Source organism: Sapajus apella, unplaced genomic scaffold (assembly GCF_009761245.1).
Source record: "Sapajus apella isolate SASKATOON/1434 unplaced genomic scaffold, GSC_monkey_1.0 scaffold106, whole genome shotgun sequence".
Classification (NCBI taxonomy): Eukaryota; Metazoa; Chordata; class Mammalia; order Primates; family Cebidae; genus Sapajus; species Sapajus apella.
This window is the reverse complement of record NW_022437046.1, coordinates 4,687,195-4,704,250: the sequence shown is the minus strand read 5'-3', so window position 1 is coordinate 4,704,250 and position 17,056 is coordinate 4,687,195. Positions and strand designations below refer to the sequence as shown.

The 17,056-nt window shown below is 38.8% G+C and overlaps 1 protein-coding gene across 6 annotated transcripts in view; it reads right to left on the bottom strand.

The window, feature by feature from the left end:
• UVRAG (UV radiation resistance associated) overlaps window positions 1-17,056 on the bottom strand; it is a 317,013-nt gene that overhangs the window by 236,203 nt on the left and 63,754 nt on the right. For 5 of the 6 annotated variants that reach the window (XM_032259109.1, XM_032259107.1, XM_032259111.1 and 2 more), the window contains exons 4-5: window positions 13,376-13,537; window positions 3,691-3,765 (exon numbers count right to left, since the gene is read on the bottom strand). In XM_032259109.1, coding sequence (XP_032115000.1) covers window positions 3,691-3,765; window positions 13,376-13,537 — 237 coding nt within the window. The remainder of the gene's footprint in view (window positions 1-3,690; window positions 3,766-13,375; window positions 13,538-17,056) is intronic. The other variant, XM_032259108.1, reaches the window with a different exon arrangement.

Sequence of the window (17,056 nt, the reverse complement as noted above, 5' to 3'; positions counted from 1 at the left end):
GGGTGGGACTGGGCAACAGAGCAACACTCTCTGTGAATCAATCAATAAAACCCTCTCTCACTCTTACTTTTTTCTGTTACATAGGCTAGAGTGCAATGCTGCGATCATAGCTCACTGCAGCCTCGAATTTCTGGCTCCAACAGTCCTTCTACCTCAGCCTCCCAAGGAGCCTGGACTACAGGCATGTACCATGCCTGGCTAATTGTTTTTTTAATTTTTTGAAGAGATAGGATTTCATTACGTTGCCCAGGCTGGTCTCAAGTTACCCTCACTCTTGACTAAAAGTTTACTAGGTACTGAATTAAAACATTAATAATTAATAGCACACTGAAGATATATTTCTTCTGGCATCTACTGTTGCTGATGAGAAGTCTGTTGTCCGCCTAATTTGTAAGTAATATTTCTTTTCTTGCTGCTGGCTTTTCAAATTTCCCCTTTTAGGATTATTATTAAAGTTCTGCAGTTTCTCTAAGCTGTCTTTTCTCAGCCCCGTTTGTAATAGGGAGAGCCCCACTCAGCTTCTCCTGCTCATCTAGGCCTCATTTTGCCCCAAGGGGCCCATCTTTCTGCCTACTTCTGGGCAGGGCAGTCAGAAGGCCCGAGTCTTCTGCTTCTTCCCACTTCTTTGTGTTTCTATTCCATTTCTGTTCCAGAGATGTTTATTGCCTTGTTTCTTGTTTGTTTCAGGAAGGAATATTTCTTTTACATTTCTCTGATTTCATCAATCCTTGATTTTTGTTTGGTGCTGAGAAAGGTCTCAAACAACTGTGAGGTCAGCAACTGTGAGGATCTGGCTACAAGGTTCTTGGGGATTAAATACAGTAATAGATATGAAGTTCTTACAGTGTTTGATATAGAGTAATGCTCAATAGATTTTAGCTACTAATATTATTATCATATGTGCCAGACATTGTCCTAAAAGGTGAGTTATACCAGTTGCAGGAGGAATTTCATGACACAACAGTATGAGAACAGCTAACCCTGTCAGTGAGATATTACAAACAACAGCAGTAGCAGTCCCACGATTCTTTCATTAAATCACAAACACTTTTACTAAGCAAACTGCATACCCCAAGAACTGTAGCAGATGCTGGGAATTCAATATTACTTACTGAAATTGGTCCTTCAAATGCTTACAGACTAGAAAGGAAGACAGGCCTTTGCAAAGTGATATATTTTATGTCAAAGGTATACACAGCATGTTACTATAGGAACTTAGAAGAGGAGAGCTTCAAAATAAAGAAAGAAAAATGTCTATCAGAGTTTGAACTGAATCTTGAAGAAGTCACTTGAATAACTTCCATTTTGTTAAATCCAATGGGCAATTTTTGGTCCTCCTATTTGATCACTCTCTCCTCTTAAAAAACAAGCCAAAAGGCCGGGTGCGGTGGCTCATGCCTGTACTCCCAGCACTTTGGGAGGCCAAGGCAGGCAGATCACCTGAGGTCAGGAGTTTGAGACCAGCCTGAGCAACATGGAGAAACCCCATCTCTAGTAAAAATACAAAATTAGCCAGGCGTGGTGGTGCATGCCTGTAATCCCAGCTGCTCAGGAGGCTGAAACAGGAGAATCACTTGAACCCAGGAGGCGAAGGTTGCGGTGAGCCAAGATGGCACCACTGCACAGCCTGGGCAACAAGAGCGAGACTTTGTCTCAAAAAAAAAAAAAAAAAGCAAAAAGAGAAATAACAACAACAAGAACAAAAGCCTTTCTTTCTTTGGACTCTGAGATTCTACACAAAACTTTGCTCTCTTTTCCTTGGACCGCTTCTTCTCAGTCATCTTTTCTGGTGCCCCCTTGTCTATGTGGCCTTTAGAAGCTGGAGGTCTTCAAGGCATGAGCCCCCTTTCTTCCTACAGTACTGCCTGCTCCTAGTCTATCTTATCCCCACTCATGACTTCAATGACTGTTTGTCATTGGCCCCAGATTTATATTTCTAACCCAGTTCTCTCCTCTAAACTTCAGACTCATATATCCAAATGCCTACTTCCATCTACATATGGATGTCTCAAAGGCATCTCAAACTCCATAGGATCAAATCGCAACTCACAATCTGCCTCTACCAAACCTGGTTTTCCAGTATCTCTTAGTCTTCTCAGTGCCTCGCACCTTTATCCATCCAGTTACTTCATCTAAGCCAGAAACCCAAAAGTCATCCATAACACCTCCTTTTTCTTATACCTTAAATTCAAACCATCAGCAAGTCCTAATGATTTTACCTACTAAAACTTTCTTAAATCTATCTTCTATCTTACTGTCATCCTGTTTCAAAGTATCATATCTCTTATCTCATATACTGTAAGATCCTCCTTATTGACCTCCCACAGATACTCTTGCCTCTTCTACAATCAGTCTCTACTGCAGCCAGAATCAAATTATTGAAATGCAAATCTGATTAGATCACTGCCTTGCTAAAAATCCTTTTGACACAGCCCCCTGTTCTTAGGGTAAAATCCTTTAAAAGTCCTGTGTGCTGTGGTCCCTGCCTAGCTCCCCAGCCTCATCGGGTATCACTCCCCTTTCATCATTCTGACCTTCCTTTAGTCCCTAAAACTCACGATATTCCCTTCCACTTCATGGTCTTCCAACATGTTAACCTCCTCTGCCTGAAATGTTTTCTCTATTCAGCCCCTATCTCCTTTACACAGCTCACTTCTGTTCATCATCTGGAGTGTAGCTTTAAATGTCAAGTCCCCAAGAAGACGTTTCTTGAGCCCTTGGAATAGGTTAAGTCCTCATGACATGTTTATATAGAATTTACCGCTATTTGTGTTTACGTGTTTATCTGCTAGATTACTATATCCATGTTTGCCTCTTCCATACACCCCACAACAGCAGAAAAACATCCATTTGCTCACCACTGTGTTCTCAGCACTTGGAGTATTGTACAGTGGCTGAAATACAACAGGTGCTCAATAAAGTGTTGTTGAATAAATGAAGTCCTCTAAGCAACAGCATTTCAGATAACCAAGAGCTATGAAGCAACATGATCACTAAGAGCAAATAATGCACAGGGCTAATAGGTAGAACACCATACTAGCATACAAAAAGCATACGTTATAGAGGCAGGCAACCTGATATCTCAGTTTAGATACCTTCTAGATGTATGAACCTCTGAAGGCCATCACTAACAACCTTTTTCATTATCTATAAAATGGAAAGGACAAAACACACCGCATTAGTTTGTGGCTAGTATTAAGTGGGAAAAGGACACGAATCACCTGGCACAGTAACATAGATAGTAGGTACTTGGTAAATATGAATTCGCTTCCCTTTCCTTTCTCTAATAACCTTTAGATGTAGAGATAATGCTGACCATAAAACAACCTGATTCATAGTTTCTTAAATGTATTGAAAGTTATAAAAGATATCTGAAACATTTAATAAAACTGTATAGCAGTTAATCAAAAATCGCCATCCTTTCTTAACCCCCAAAGAATTATGTAGAATAAGAGAAAACAGCTAGTTCCAGATTTCCTTTAGAAAAATTAATATAATCTGGATTTAGAAAAGATAGACTGGATGGTTATGTGCCTTACAGAATGAGTTTTCACATTAAAAAACATTCACCTTAAGCCACACTAAACAACAGACTTAAAGCATGATTCTATCCACACAGAGCTTTTCAGGATTATATCTACCTGTACACCTCAAAACACACCTGCACTAAACAGAACTCATAACTCTTACCTTATGTTCAAATGGAGCACCATAGTAGCCGTCATTCAGCCCAAAAATTATTTCATTTTGGTTTCGGGCATGAATCTAAGGGAGGAGGAAAATACAGTATTTGTTATTTTTATTCCAATCATGTTTTAATATAACTAGAGAATGACAGTTAAAACAAGATCTACTTCAATACTGAGAAACAGGCTAACTACTTCTAAACATACTAGCAGAAAACCAATCACTATTCAAAAGACGAGGTGATCAATTCCGCATTTCCTGCTTTAGTCAAAGGCCTTGCAAAACTATCACATGCGATCACAGGCATCACCATTCACACATTTTCCACAAACATTTCTTGAGGTTGTTGCAGAATGGTTATTGCTGAACAACAGGGCATTCAGAGGCATATTATACACTCTCCGACCTCAAAGAAAACACAATGTAGTAAGTCTAATACTTTTTTTTTTGAGTCGGAGTCTTGCTCTGTTGCCCAGGCTAGAGTACAGTGCCATGATCTCGGCTCACTACAACCTCTGCCTCCCAGGTTCAAGTGATTCTCCTGCCTCAGACTTCCAAGTAGCTGGGACTACAAGCGCACGCCACCACACCTGGCTAATTTTTTGTATTTTTAGTAGAGACAGTGTTTCACTGTGTTAGCCAGGATGGTCTTGATTTTCTGGACTTTGTGATCTGCCCGCGTTGGCCTCCCAAAGTGCTGGGATTACAGGAGTGAGCCACCGCATACAGCCAGAAATACCTTTTTTTTTTTTTTTTTTTTTTTTTTTAAAGACGGGGTTTCACTGTGTTGGTCGGGCTGGTCTTGAACTCCCGACCTCAAGTGATTTGCCCGCCTTGGCCTCCAAAGTGCTTGGATTGCAGGCGTGAGTCACCATGCCCGGCCAGGAATACTTTTTAAAATATGAAGCCTAGGCCTGGTGCAGTAGCTCACACCTATATTCCCAACACTTTGGGAAGCAGAGATGGGCAGATAGCTTAAGCTCAGGAGTTCAAGACCAGCCTGGGCAACATAGCAAGACCTCTTCTCTACAAATAATAATAAAAAATATTAACTGGGTGTGATGGTGTACACCTGCGGTCACAGCTACTCGGGAGGCTGCAGTGGGAGCAGCCTGAGCAGTCAAGGCTTCAGTGATCCGTGATCGTGCCATTGCACTCCGGCATGGGCAAGGGAGCACAAACCCATCTTAAAAAGAAGAAAAAAAATGAAGCCCTAGAACAAACATAAAAGATTAATATATTCTATTTTCAAAAAGACAATTTTTTAAAAGGCACCCCTAAAGTCTTAAATGTTTACCTAACTATTGTCTGCAAACCACTTTCTTGCAGATGAGGTGAGCTTCAGTCAGTGCATCAAAAATTAAACTTTACTTAAAAGGTGGGAGGAATAAAACTAAAAATTAAGGAACTGAGGGCAGGCGCAGTGGCTCATGCCTGTAATCTAAGCACTCTGGGAGGCCAAGACAGGAGAATCACTTGTGGTCAGGAATTCAAGACCGGTCTGGACAACATGGTGAAACTCCATCTCCACTAAAAATACAAAAATTGGGCCAGGTGCAATGGCTTACACCTGTAATCCCAGCACTTTAGGAGGCAAAGGTCAGGAGTTCGTGACCAGCCTGGCCAACATGGTGAAACTCAAAAACTATCCAGGCATGGTGGTGGACGCCTGTAGTCCCAGCTACTCAGAAGGCTGAGGCAGGAGAATCACTTGAACCCAGGAGGAGGAGGGCAGTGAGCCCAGATTGTGCCACTGCCCTCCAGCCTAGGCGACCAAGCAAGACCTTGTCTCAAAAAAAAAAAAAAAAAATTAGCTGGACGTCGCAGTACACACCTGTAATTCCAGCTACTAGGAAGGCTGAATAAGGCAGAAGAATAGCTTGAACTCAGAGGGCGGAGGTTGCAGTGAGCCAAGATCGCACCACTGCACTCCAGCCTGGGCGACAGAGCGAGACTCCATCTCAAAAAAAAAAAAAAATTAAGAAACTGAGATTAAAAAAAAAAAATTCAAAATAGCATAAAGTGCTCAACTATGAAATATATAAATAGATTTAGTTACTTCATCAGAAAGAGTTGTGGCCAAAAAAAAATTCTTCTGCTGTGAATGTTTTAAGTGAAAGTTCATGTGGAGGAAAGACCAAAAGGACTACCAGAACAGAATCTCTCCTTTCTCTAACTAGAGATGGAAAACAGTCAAAGCCAGCAGCAGAAGATTCCCATGAACATTTCCTGACTTCCATATCTACCACCCCTACCACCAAAGCAAAATTAATCACATACTCCCTGATACCTACATCATTTACTGAACTGAATACTATACCAAAAGATGAGTCTGCAATCATAAAATTATAATAAAACTGCAAATCAATCTCAAGGAGTTTTTCATCTTAGAAAAGAGAAAACATTAGGAAAGCAGTCTCGAGATTAGAAGGATCCTGAAATTTTATAAACATAAAACACTTTTATATAAATATACCTGGGGGAAAAAGATTAGTTATAAAGTTCTCACAGTATAAACCTCATGAAGATGGGCATTAAATTAGTTTGTTGAAAATAAGAGACAATATAGTACTAGTACTTGAAATACATGGGGCTAAAAAGTAAGTAACCTGAGTTCTAATTCCAACTTTAATTGTTTCATCAGGAGCTCTTCAGAGAAGGGAACTCTGGCTTGTTTTACAGCCCTGGTACCCCACAGTCTACCAAATAATAGTTTATCAAGGTTAATGGTGTATACTTTAATTCCTTCATCAGCCAAAAACCATAAAACACTCCCTGCTCTGTCATGCAGGAGTGTCATAAAAACAGAATGAGATCATAAGATGTGAAAGTATTTTTGGAAATTAGATGTAAAAAACGTTGATTACAAAATCTAATAATGTATTAGGAATCATGCAACCATAAAGCTCAGAAAGATTCTTTTGTTAAATAAACATGCTTAACAGAACAGGCTATATCATACTAGCACACTACTGTGAACATTTCAGAACTGTTAAATTATGCTAATAAGTGTGATGTGTACTATCCTTTACCAATTATAGGTTAATGACCTAACAATAATTGTGTTAGAATCCTAATATGGGGCCGGGCACAGTGGCTCACACCTGTAATTCCTCTAATTTGGGAGGCTGAGGCGGGTGGAGCATCTGAGGGTCATGAGTTCGAGACCAGCCTCACCAACATGGATGAAACTCCATCTCCACTAAAAATCCGAAAACTTAGCTGCGCGTGGCGGCATGTGCCTGTAATCCCAGCTACTCAGGAGGCCGAGGCAGGAGAACTGCTTGAACCCAGGAGGCAGAGGTTGCAATGAGCCAAGATTGCGCCACTGCCCTCCAGCCTGGGGAAAAAGAGCAAAAATTCTCTGTCTCAAAAAACAAAAACAAAAAAACAAATCCTAACATGGAAACCATAGAACTCAGAACTTTACTAATCCAACCACAATCTCACATTTATTTTGATTTTGATATATTTATGAGAAACAGCATACCTTGGTTTTTTTGAGATGGAGTCTCACTCTGTGGCCCAGGCTAGAGTGTAGTGGTGTAATCTCGGCTCAATGCAACCTCCGCCTCCCATGTTCAAGCGATTCTCTTGCCTCAGCCTCTTGAGTAGCTGGACAGGGTGTGTACCACCACGCCCAGCTATTTTTTGTATTTTTAGTAGAGATGGGGTTTCACCATGTTGGTCAGGCTGGTCTTAAACTCCTGACCTTGTGATCTGCCCACCTCAGCCTCCCAAAGTGCTGGGACTACAGGTGTGAGCCTCTGCGCCCGGCCAAAAAACAGCATACTTTTTAAGATAGCTGCTAGAATTAGTGAAATGAATAATAAATACAGTCTAAACAATGAAACAGCTAATAGCCTAAATCCACCAAACACTGTCTGATCTTTGGCAAATCACTCAATCTTTCTGAGCTTCTATTTTCTTACTTAAATACTGAGGAAGATAATAATACTTGTTCATATGATCTTCAAAAAGCTCCAGGACATTGTATGTATGTAAAAAGATAGCCAAACACACACAAAAAATTAAAAATAAAATAAAATAATAAAAATACCCAAATACTGAAGGAGTACACAATTGCTATTGTTATTAATCTGCTGTTATTAATACAAAGTTTTAACCACTTAAACTAAGCACAAGAATTTCTTCCAAAACACACAAGTTAGGATGCTACATAACCCATATACGCAATATACAAAAGGAATCTACCAAAAAAAAGTACTAGGCTTCATTTTTGAGTTTAGCAAGGTTGTAGAACACAAGCTCAATACAGAGATACACATTTTCAAACATAATAGCAAAAAAAAAAAAATTTAAAATAGAAATATTAAAAAAGAAATACACACCAGTTGATATCTTAAAATGAAAAAAAAAAAAAAGAAATGCCATTTAAATTAGCATAAAAATCTATAAGGTGCATCTGCTTTGGGTGAAAAAAAAAGAAAAAAATCTATAAGTACAACTCTTAACAAAATATGTGCAAGATCTGTATGCTGAAAACTACAAAACACTGATGCATGAAACCAAATAAAATTTTTATAAATGGAGAGATATATCATATCTGTAGACTGAAAGATTCAAAAGTACTAAGATGTCAATTCTGCCCAAATTTTCTTAGATTCAACATCTATCAAAATCCCAGGATTTTTATAAAAATTGACAAACTGATTCTAAAGTGTATATGGAAAGGCCAGAGACCTAGAATAGCCAGAAAATTTCTGAAAAAAGAACAAAGTTGGAGAACTCATTGATTGAATTCTAGACACATTGTAAAACTACAGTAATCAAGACAATTTGGTATTGGCATTAGGTCAGAAATACAGATCTATTGAACAGAACAGAGAGTCCAGACTCAGAACCACACTAATGATTCTCAACTATTGATTTTCAACAAAGATGACAAGATAGTTCAATGGAGAAATAATAGCCTTTGCAACAAAGAGTATAGGAACAATCGTTCATCCATCTGCAAAACAATGAACCTTCCGCTTTATATAGAAAATTCAAAATGGGCGGAGCACAGTGGCTCAAGCCTATAATCCTAACACTTTGTGAGGCTGAGGCAGGTGGATCACCTGAGGTCAGGAGTTCAAGACCAACATGGTGAAACCCTGTCTCTACTAAAAAGTACAAAAATTAGCTGGGTGTGGTGGTGTACACCTATAATCCCAGCTACTGGGGAGGCTGAGGCAGGAAAACTGCTTGAACCTGGGGGACAGAGGTTGCAGTGAGCCAAGATCACGCCACTGTACTCCAGCCTGGGTGAAAGAGTAAACTCTGTCTCAAGAAAAAAAAAAAAAAGAAAGAAAATTCAAAATGGATCATTGATGTAAATGTAAAACCTAAAACTAGAAGAAAGCTTACAAAAGAAAATAAAGGAAAAAGTCTTTGTGATCTTGAGTTAGGCAAAGATAAGACACAAAAAGCATGAAACATAATAGCAAAAACTGACAGTGGACTTTACCAACATTAAAAAATGAAAAGACAAGCCACAATCTGGCAGAAGGTATTTGGAAAACACATATCTTATAAAGAACTGATTTATATCCAGAATACATAAAGAACTTTTACAACTCAATAATTCAAGCAACTCAATTAAAAATGAGCAAAAGATCTGAACAAACACTTTACACAGAGAGACAGACTGACAGAGAGAGAGAGAGAGAGAGAGAGAGAGGGAGAGAGACTGATCTCAAATAGACTTTTTTTCTTACAAGGCTCAATTTAATTTTGTCATGAGGAAAATTCAAATTAAAACTACAATGAAATACCACCCCAAACCCATTAGAATGGTTAAAATTAAAAAGACTGAAAATAACAAGTGCTAGCAAAGATGTGAAACAAAAGAACTATTATATATTGCTGATGGGAATGCAGGATGTTATGGTCACTTTGGAAAACTGGCAGCTGCCTATAAATTTCAATATACATTTACCATTACACCCATCAATTCCATTCCTGGAGATTTACCCAAAAGAAACACAAAGACCTATATTTAAACGTTCATAGTAGCTTTATTTATTATGGTGGTGGTTATTCAACTCTATCCATTTTTCAAATTCACTGAATTGCACACTTTTATGAGGGTGAATTTTATGACATGTAAATTGTACCACAATAAACCTAACTTAAAAAAAAAAAAACAATTTATTCAGAAGTCAGTCGGCCCTGATTCTATCCAAGCTAGTCTACATATCTCTTCCTTGTACCACTCTCACAACTGTCTATGAAGGTATTCATCAATCATCAGTATACCGGGTCTAAGAACCTTGTCCTATACATCTCTGGATCCTTAACACAAAGAACAATGCCTGGCAGAAAGCATACGATCTATCAATGGACCTAACTGATGCTGGCTATTGTCCTAAAACATCTTAGCCTCACATTCCTCCAAAACGATGTAACTCTATTTAATCCTATTTTTAGCAGTATGTTACTTGTTATGGCTATTTTATAGATAAGTTTTGACATTCTACAATGATCTTAAGTTCCTATCTGCTTTAGGAAACATGTTTTTTTTTCTTTTCTTTTCTTTCTCTCTCTTTCCTTCCTTCCCTTTTTTTTTTTTTTTTTGTCTCTGTTACTTCAGCACAATAACTTTACACAAAGATACCTGAACACCAACTCTCTGAAATTGGGGCCGGTTAGATATAAGCACAGTTGGGTATGCCAACAAGATCACCACCAAAGGAATGTGTGACTTGAAAAACATGATGAAGCCCACCTTCAATGGCCAAAAAAGCCTTTCTGCCCTAGAGCCCTGCAACCACAATGCTAAGAAGCACCACCCTCCACGGAATGAAAACAGTTTCAGATAGAAGAGAAACAACTGCTTAATATCAGAGTCTATCCACAGAGAGCCAAGCATGGCATGTGGGAAGATAGACAGGGCATATACCCCAGTGCGGGGATCTGGTTGGCCAGTCTAAAGGCAACAAGTATCCAGTAGCAAAAGAGAAAACAAAGGTCCCAGCCTAAACCAAAAGTCATTATTTTTTAAGTTTTAATTAAGATAATTCCTAAAACAGAAAAAAATAAAAAGTTTTTTTTTAATGTTTAAATTGTAGTTTAGGATGTAAAGAACATATATATTGTATCATTGCTCTGGTCACTATAGGACACAAAATAAATAAAAATATGGTAAGAGCATGATCTCACTTGTCTGTGGAATCTAAAAAAGTTGAACTCATAGAAGTAGAGAGTAGAAAGGTGGTTAGCAGGAGCTGCATGGAGGGGAGGAGGATTGGGAAGATGCTGGTCAAAGGAAACAAAATTTCAGTTAAATAGTAGGAATAAGTTCAGGAGAGTACAACATGGTGACTACAGGTAAAAAATTTAAAGATAAAAAGTATGGTAAGCAAAATGATCCTAGAGATTTTTAGGTTTTTGTTAGGTTTTCAGATTTTTTTTTTTTTTTTTTTTGAGACAGAGTCTTACTCTGTTGCCGCAGGCTGGAGTACAGTGGCGAGATCTCAGCTCATTGTAACCTCTGTCTCCTGGGTTCAAGCAATTCTCCCACCTCAGTCTCCTGAGTAGCTGGGATTATAGGCATGTGCCACTGTGCCTGGCTAATTTTTGTATCTTTAGTAGAGGAGACAGAGTTTTGCCACGTAGGCCAGGCTGGTCTCGAACTCCTGGCCTCAAGTGATCCTTCCGCCTCAGCATCCCAAAGTGCTGGGTTTACAGGCACGAGCCGCCACACTTGGCCCAGATTTTCAGATTTCTAATCTGAAAAAACGCAGAATTAAATTGTTCCTTTAATAAGAAACATCTCAGAAAGTAACATATTGAATAAACGTGAAGAAAGCATCAAGATGTTTACAAATAATCTATGACTAACATTTTATGGTTATCTTTAATAGTAGTACCATAGATATCACAAAATAGAAACGGGATTCATTCCAAAGTGGAGTGGAGGGTTACCAAGGACCATATGTATATATACCAGTGCAGTACAGCACAAAGAGAATGAATTTTTTTTTTCTTTTTTTGAGACAGAGTCTTGCTCCGTTGCCAGGCTGCAATGCAGTGGCACGATCTCAGCTCACTGCAACCTCCACCCCCCAGGTTCAAGCAATTCCTAAGTAGTTGAAACTACAGGCGCGGGCCACGACACGCAGCTATTTTTTTTGTATTTTAGCAGAGACAGAGTTTCACCATCTTGGCCAAGATGGTCTCAATTTCCTGACCTCGTGATTCACCCACCCTGGCCTCCCAAAGTGCTGAGATTATAGGCATGAGCCACCGAGCCTGACCTAGAATGAGTTTTTAAATCAGCCAGACCCGAATTTAAATCTTAGCTCCAACTGTGTGATCTTGAATCATTTCTTAAAGTCTCTGAGGCTCAATTTCTCACCTGGAAAATAAGGGCAATAATATCAACCTTCACAAAGTTGCTATAAACATTAATTATAATAATCTATATCTGATGATAGCAAATACGTTTCATTTCATTTGCAATTCTGACAGATTGCTAGTTTTGTCCTGTAATACTGTTAGAAAGGATTACAAAGGCCAAGTTTGGTGGCTCATGCCTGTAATCCCAGCACTTCAGCAGGCCAAGGCAGGAGGACTGCTTGAGCCTAGGAGGTCACGACCAGCCTGGGCAACATAGCAAAACCCCCAGGTGAAGGGAAAATGAGTCTTCCTGCTTTTACTTCAAGTTGTACCACCTTTCCAGACTGAACCAATGTCCTTCTTATATATATTGATTGATATCTCATGTCTCCTTAAAATATAAAACTAAGCTGTGCCCTGACCACCTTGGGCACATGTCTTCCTGGGACTGTGTCACAGGCGCATCTTATCTTGGCAAAATAAACTTTCTAAATTAACTGAGACCTGTCTCAGATTTTTAATGGGTTCATACCCATCTCTACCAAAAAAAAAAAACAAATTTTAATTAGCTGGGCATGGTGGCACCTACCTGTAGTCCCAGCTACTTTCTGAGGCAGGAGGTATTAAGGGACTGAGGCTGAGGCAGAAAGGATCGCTTGAACCCAGGAGTTTGAGGCTACAGTGAGCTATGATTGCACCACTGCACTCCAGCCTAGGCACCAGAGCAAGGCCCTGTCTTTAAGTTTAAAAAAAAAAAAAGAAGAAGTAAATAAAAGAAAGGAAGAAAGAAAATATTATGGAGCTACTTTTGAGCCCAGTTAAAAGAGAACTGTAATCAATTGGCTACATCAGAAATGGTACAACAAAGGTGGAGAACCGGTAACAGCATATAATCCAGGCATGTGTCATCCTGTGCTCAATAAATAGTAGATCTTCTTATTTCTGGAATAACCCAACCCTACTAGTCAAAAGAGAGGTATTTGACATGATATTCCTTACTTCAACTTAATTTTCAGATTCTAGGTGAGGACATCCAGTAAGACAGAAAAACCAAATGCTATGAGAAAGCACAGTCTTTCCTAAACACACTCACAAATCTGTCTTCATAAATTCTTCAGATAGAGGTGTTTTTTAAACTATGCAATGATTCCAACATAACAACATAAGTAACATAAGTAAACAATAACATATGTAAATGATCACAAGGTCTCTCTTAGTAATTTAAGTAAACAGTTACAAGAGTCTGTCTTTATACCAAGAAACGTAGAATCAGAAAAATCAACAGAAAGGTTAAACAGGTTAATTTGGAGATGACAACTACTTGAAACCACAATCTAAAATTTACCTGCTGACCCAAGTATTTCAGCCCATCCAAACAGACTTTCCATTCAATCAACAGCTGGTAGACGTTCTCCTTTCCACCCCATATCTTCACCAGGAAACAAGATACAGATGTATCAAGATGGTCTGGCATAATTCCAAAATCGAGACTCCGCCAGGTTGGATTCTGCTCATGAAAATGAAAACGTGCTTTAGGACAACTCTAACTTGTTTACAATTATTTCAATTAGGGGTGAATTATTTTGTTTTTCAAAACCAAAAGACCTCATAAATACATTAAATTGCAAACTTAAGTAAACCAAGAAGACATTCCAATTAACACAAAAGGAGTGATAATGGTACTTTTGAATTTTTCTGCTTATTTATTATAGTCATTAGAAGAAGTGTATATTCCCATCTCTCACTGACATGGCTTCATATGGTAATTCACTCATTTATTTAACACTTAATACATGATTAAGAGCCAACACATAAACAATGCCCTCAAAGAGGCTCCAACTTATTGTTGGATTCAAACCTCTATTTAAATAATTACATTGGTTTGTGCAAAGTTCAATAACAGAATTATGCATAAGGCAACACAGCAGCAGAGAAAGGAAAAATAAACTCTGAAGAACAGGGATGATATCACAAAGGCTGTGAAACCTGGCTTTTAACATGTAAGAGGGCTTTCACCAGATTAAAATAAGGAATTCTAGTCAAAGGGGAACACAAGATGACAAGGGCTCAGAGGTATCAAATGCCAAGGTGTGGTTACGGCACTAAGAGTGACTGCTGGAGCACACAACACAAAAGTGGCAGGACACAAAGCTGGACAGACACACAAGGCAATGAACTGAAGGATCCTTTGATGCCTTTTGCTAGGCCAGGAATACTTGACTCTGTTCAACAGTGGGGCCATTGAAATGCTTTCAAGTTGAAAATAACAAGGTCAGCTTTATGCTCTGAAAGAACATTATTTCTCATTAAGAGAATCGTCTAGATAGTTGAAACCCTCTCTGAAAAATAAAAATGTTAAAGAACTTTCATAACATCAAAGGAATGAACTACAATGTAATAATCAACTACTTTCACTTATTTCCCCTACATTGAACATGAGGGCTTTCACTGCTGAATGTAAACAAAATCAACCTGATTAAATTACCACTTTTCATATTATGTGAATCAATAAATCAAAGGGTCTTCAGATACCGGTCACTAACTGCTATCTTGTGGCAGTTTTTTTTCCTGACCAAAGTGTGAGGTGGGAGGGGACACTGAAATCCTACCACAAATAGCATGATGATAACACAGTATGTACGTTTATGCAGTCAGTTTTATACTGGATTGTATAAAGACTAAAGTCTAGTCATGCAAGAATTTCAGTCTAATATCAACAGAATTTTACTCTTACATGATCTCCAGTCTGTATGTCACTATAACTTAGTTTTGGCAGCCCTGCTAAATAGGGGCAGAGTTTCATTTAAATGTGAAGATAACACTAAGGTCTAGGAGTAACTATGCTGAAATGCTACAAGTTCCTCAGGCTGAAGGGAAACAACACTGGACATAGACTTGGATCTAGGTGAAGGAATGAGAGCACTGGAAATTGTAAATATGTGGGTAAATATAAAAGACTATATGGCCCAAGGGTGAATGGAAGGGAGCCATCCATTTCTGATAATGGCAGACAAGACAATCCTTTCACTGAAAACAACTAAAATGTCTCAGCTAAAATGTTTTTAAATAGTAATAATAATCACCATTACCATCAAGAAGTTTTAAGCCAAGAAGAAAGAACCCAGAGGGATAAGTGGTGATCTAGAGGTCTTTATCGTGAAGCCATGACGAACCTATACAAAGCTGGGGCTTTGGTTTCTTTCCACATTCTTTCTTTAGTTTTTTTTTGTTGTTTGTTTGTTTTTCGAGACGGAATTTCGCTCTTGTTGCCCAGGCTGGAGTGCAATGGCATGATCTCGGTTCACTTCAACCTCCGCCTGTCAGGTTCAAGCAATTCTCCTGTCTCAGCCTCCTGAGTAGCTCAGACTACAGGCACCTGCCACTATGCCTGGCTAATTTTTGGTATTTTTAGTCGAGATGGGATTTCACTATTTTGGCCAGGACTATGTCGATCTCTTGACCTCATGATCCACCCACCTTGGCCTCCCGAAGTGCTGGGATTACAGGCGTGAGCCACCACACCCGGCCTCCACATTCTTTTTCTTTTTTCTTTTTGGGGTAGAGACAGGCTCTCACTCTGTTGTCCGCACTGGTCTCAAACTCCTGGGCTCAAGCAATGCTCCCACCTCAGCCTCCCAAAGTGCTAGAATTACAGATGTAAGCCACTGCACCTGGCCAGTTTTAGCATTCTCAAAGGAGACAAGAACATAATTCAAGAGCCAAGCCCAGGTCCCATCCATGGCTAAAAAATGTCTCTCTCCACACTGAACTGGGACCACAAATGAGCTATATCCCTAAACAGCATGAGTCCACCAAATCCCTACCCACAAATGTCTGTAGGAAAGGTGGCCATGAGGGGTGGGAGGAGAAACTTCCTTGGAAGAAAAAAATTACACAGAATGCAGCAGAGATAATAAATTTATATATGAAAAAAATGGTTTTAAAACATGATGACAGTGTAAAAGATCTGATAAGCATTTAGTAAGCAGTCCAGAGAGAGAAAATGGATTAAGGAAGGAAGGAAGAAAGTATCTGAAGAGATAAGTAGCAATTTACTAGACTGATTTAAAAAAAAAAAAAAAACTAATTCACAGGTTTAAACACCTAACAGGTCCTAAGCAAGATAAATGAAACCATATCAGAACACATAAAACCAAATAACTGACAACTACGAATTCCACCCAATGAAAATGTTCTTCATGAATCAAAGTAAAATAAATACATTTTCAGAAAAGAAAACTTGAGAGTATGACACTAACATATGCTCATTAAAGAAAATGAGCTCATTAAAGAAAACTGCCACAAAATCAAGAACAGTTAGTGACCCTTATCTGAAGACCTTTTGATTTACTGATTTACATAATACGAAAATTGGTAATTTAATAAGGTTGATTTCCTTACATTCAGCAGTGAAAGTCCTCATGTTTAATGTAGAGGAAACAAATGAAAGTAGGATGCACGTTAGGCAAAGTGAAATCAGAACATTTTTGCTGCAAGAAAGAATGAACAGCAAATAAATGGTATCTATAAGAGTGAATCTAAAGGAGGAGTGGGATGTCTGACAGATAAAATAAGTAGCTTAGCTAAATTTTTCCCACAAAAGCAACAATAAAACTGGACAAAACTCACAATCCACTGGCAGAAGTTACTGACTTGAGGTATCTAAGTATAAAGTCACCAAACAGTGGGTGACCACTAAGCTACGCAGACATAGGAGTAATCACTAGAAATGTGGATGGGCTTGGGAACAGCAGCAGACAGTCACCCAAACAGAAACACTGGCTTGTGGAATGGCTTTGAAGGGTCATGTAGCTTCAGCCTTTCATCTGGCAAATGAAGAGAGCTGACAGGCAGAGTGATAGAGAGGAAAGTGGTATAATGAAGCCACATTGTTGAATTACATGATCCCCTGTGTCTCAGCATCTTCAGTTATAAAATCTATCACCTCACAGGGTTTTTATGAAGCTTGAACAGAATAGTAATAAATAACTAATTATAGCAATAGCTACTATTTTAATACTTACCA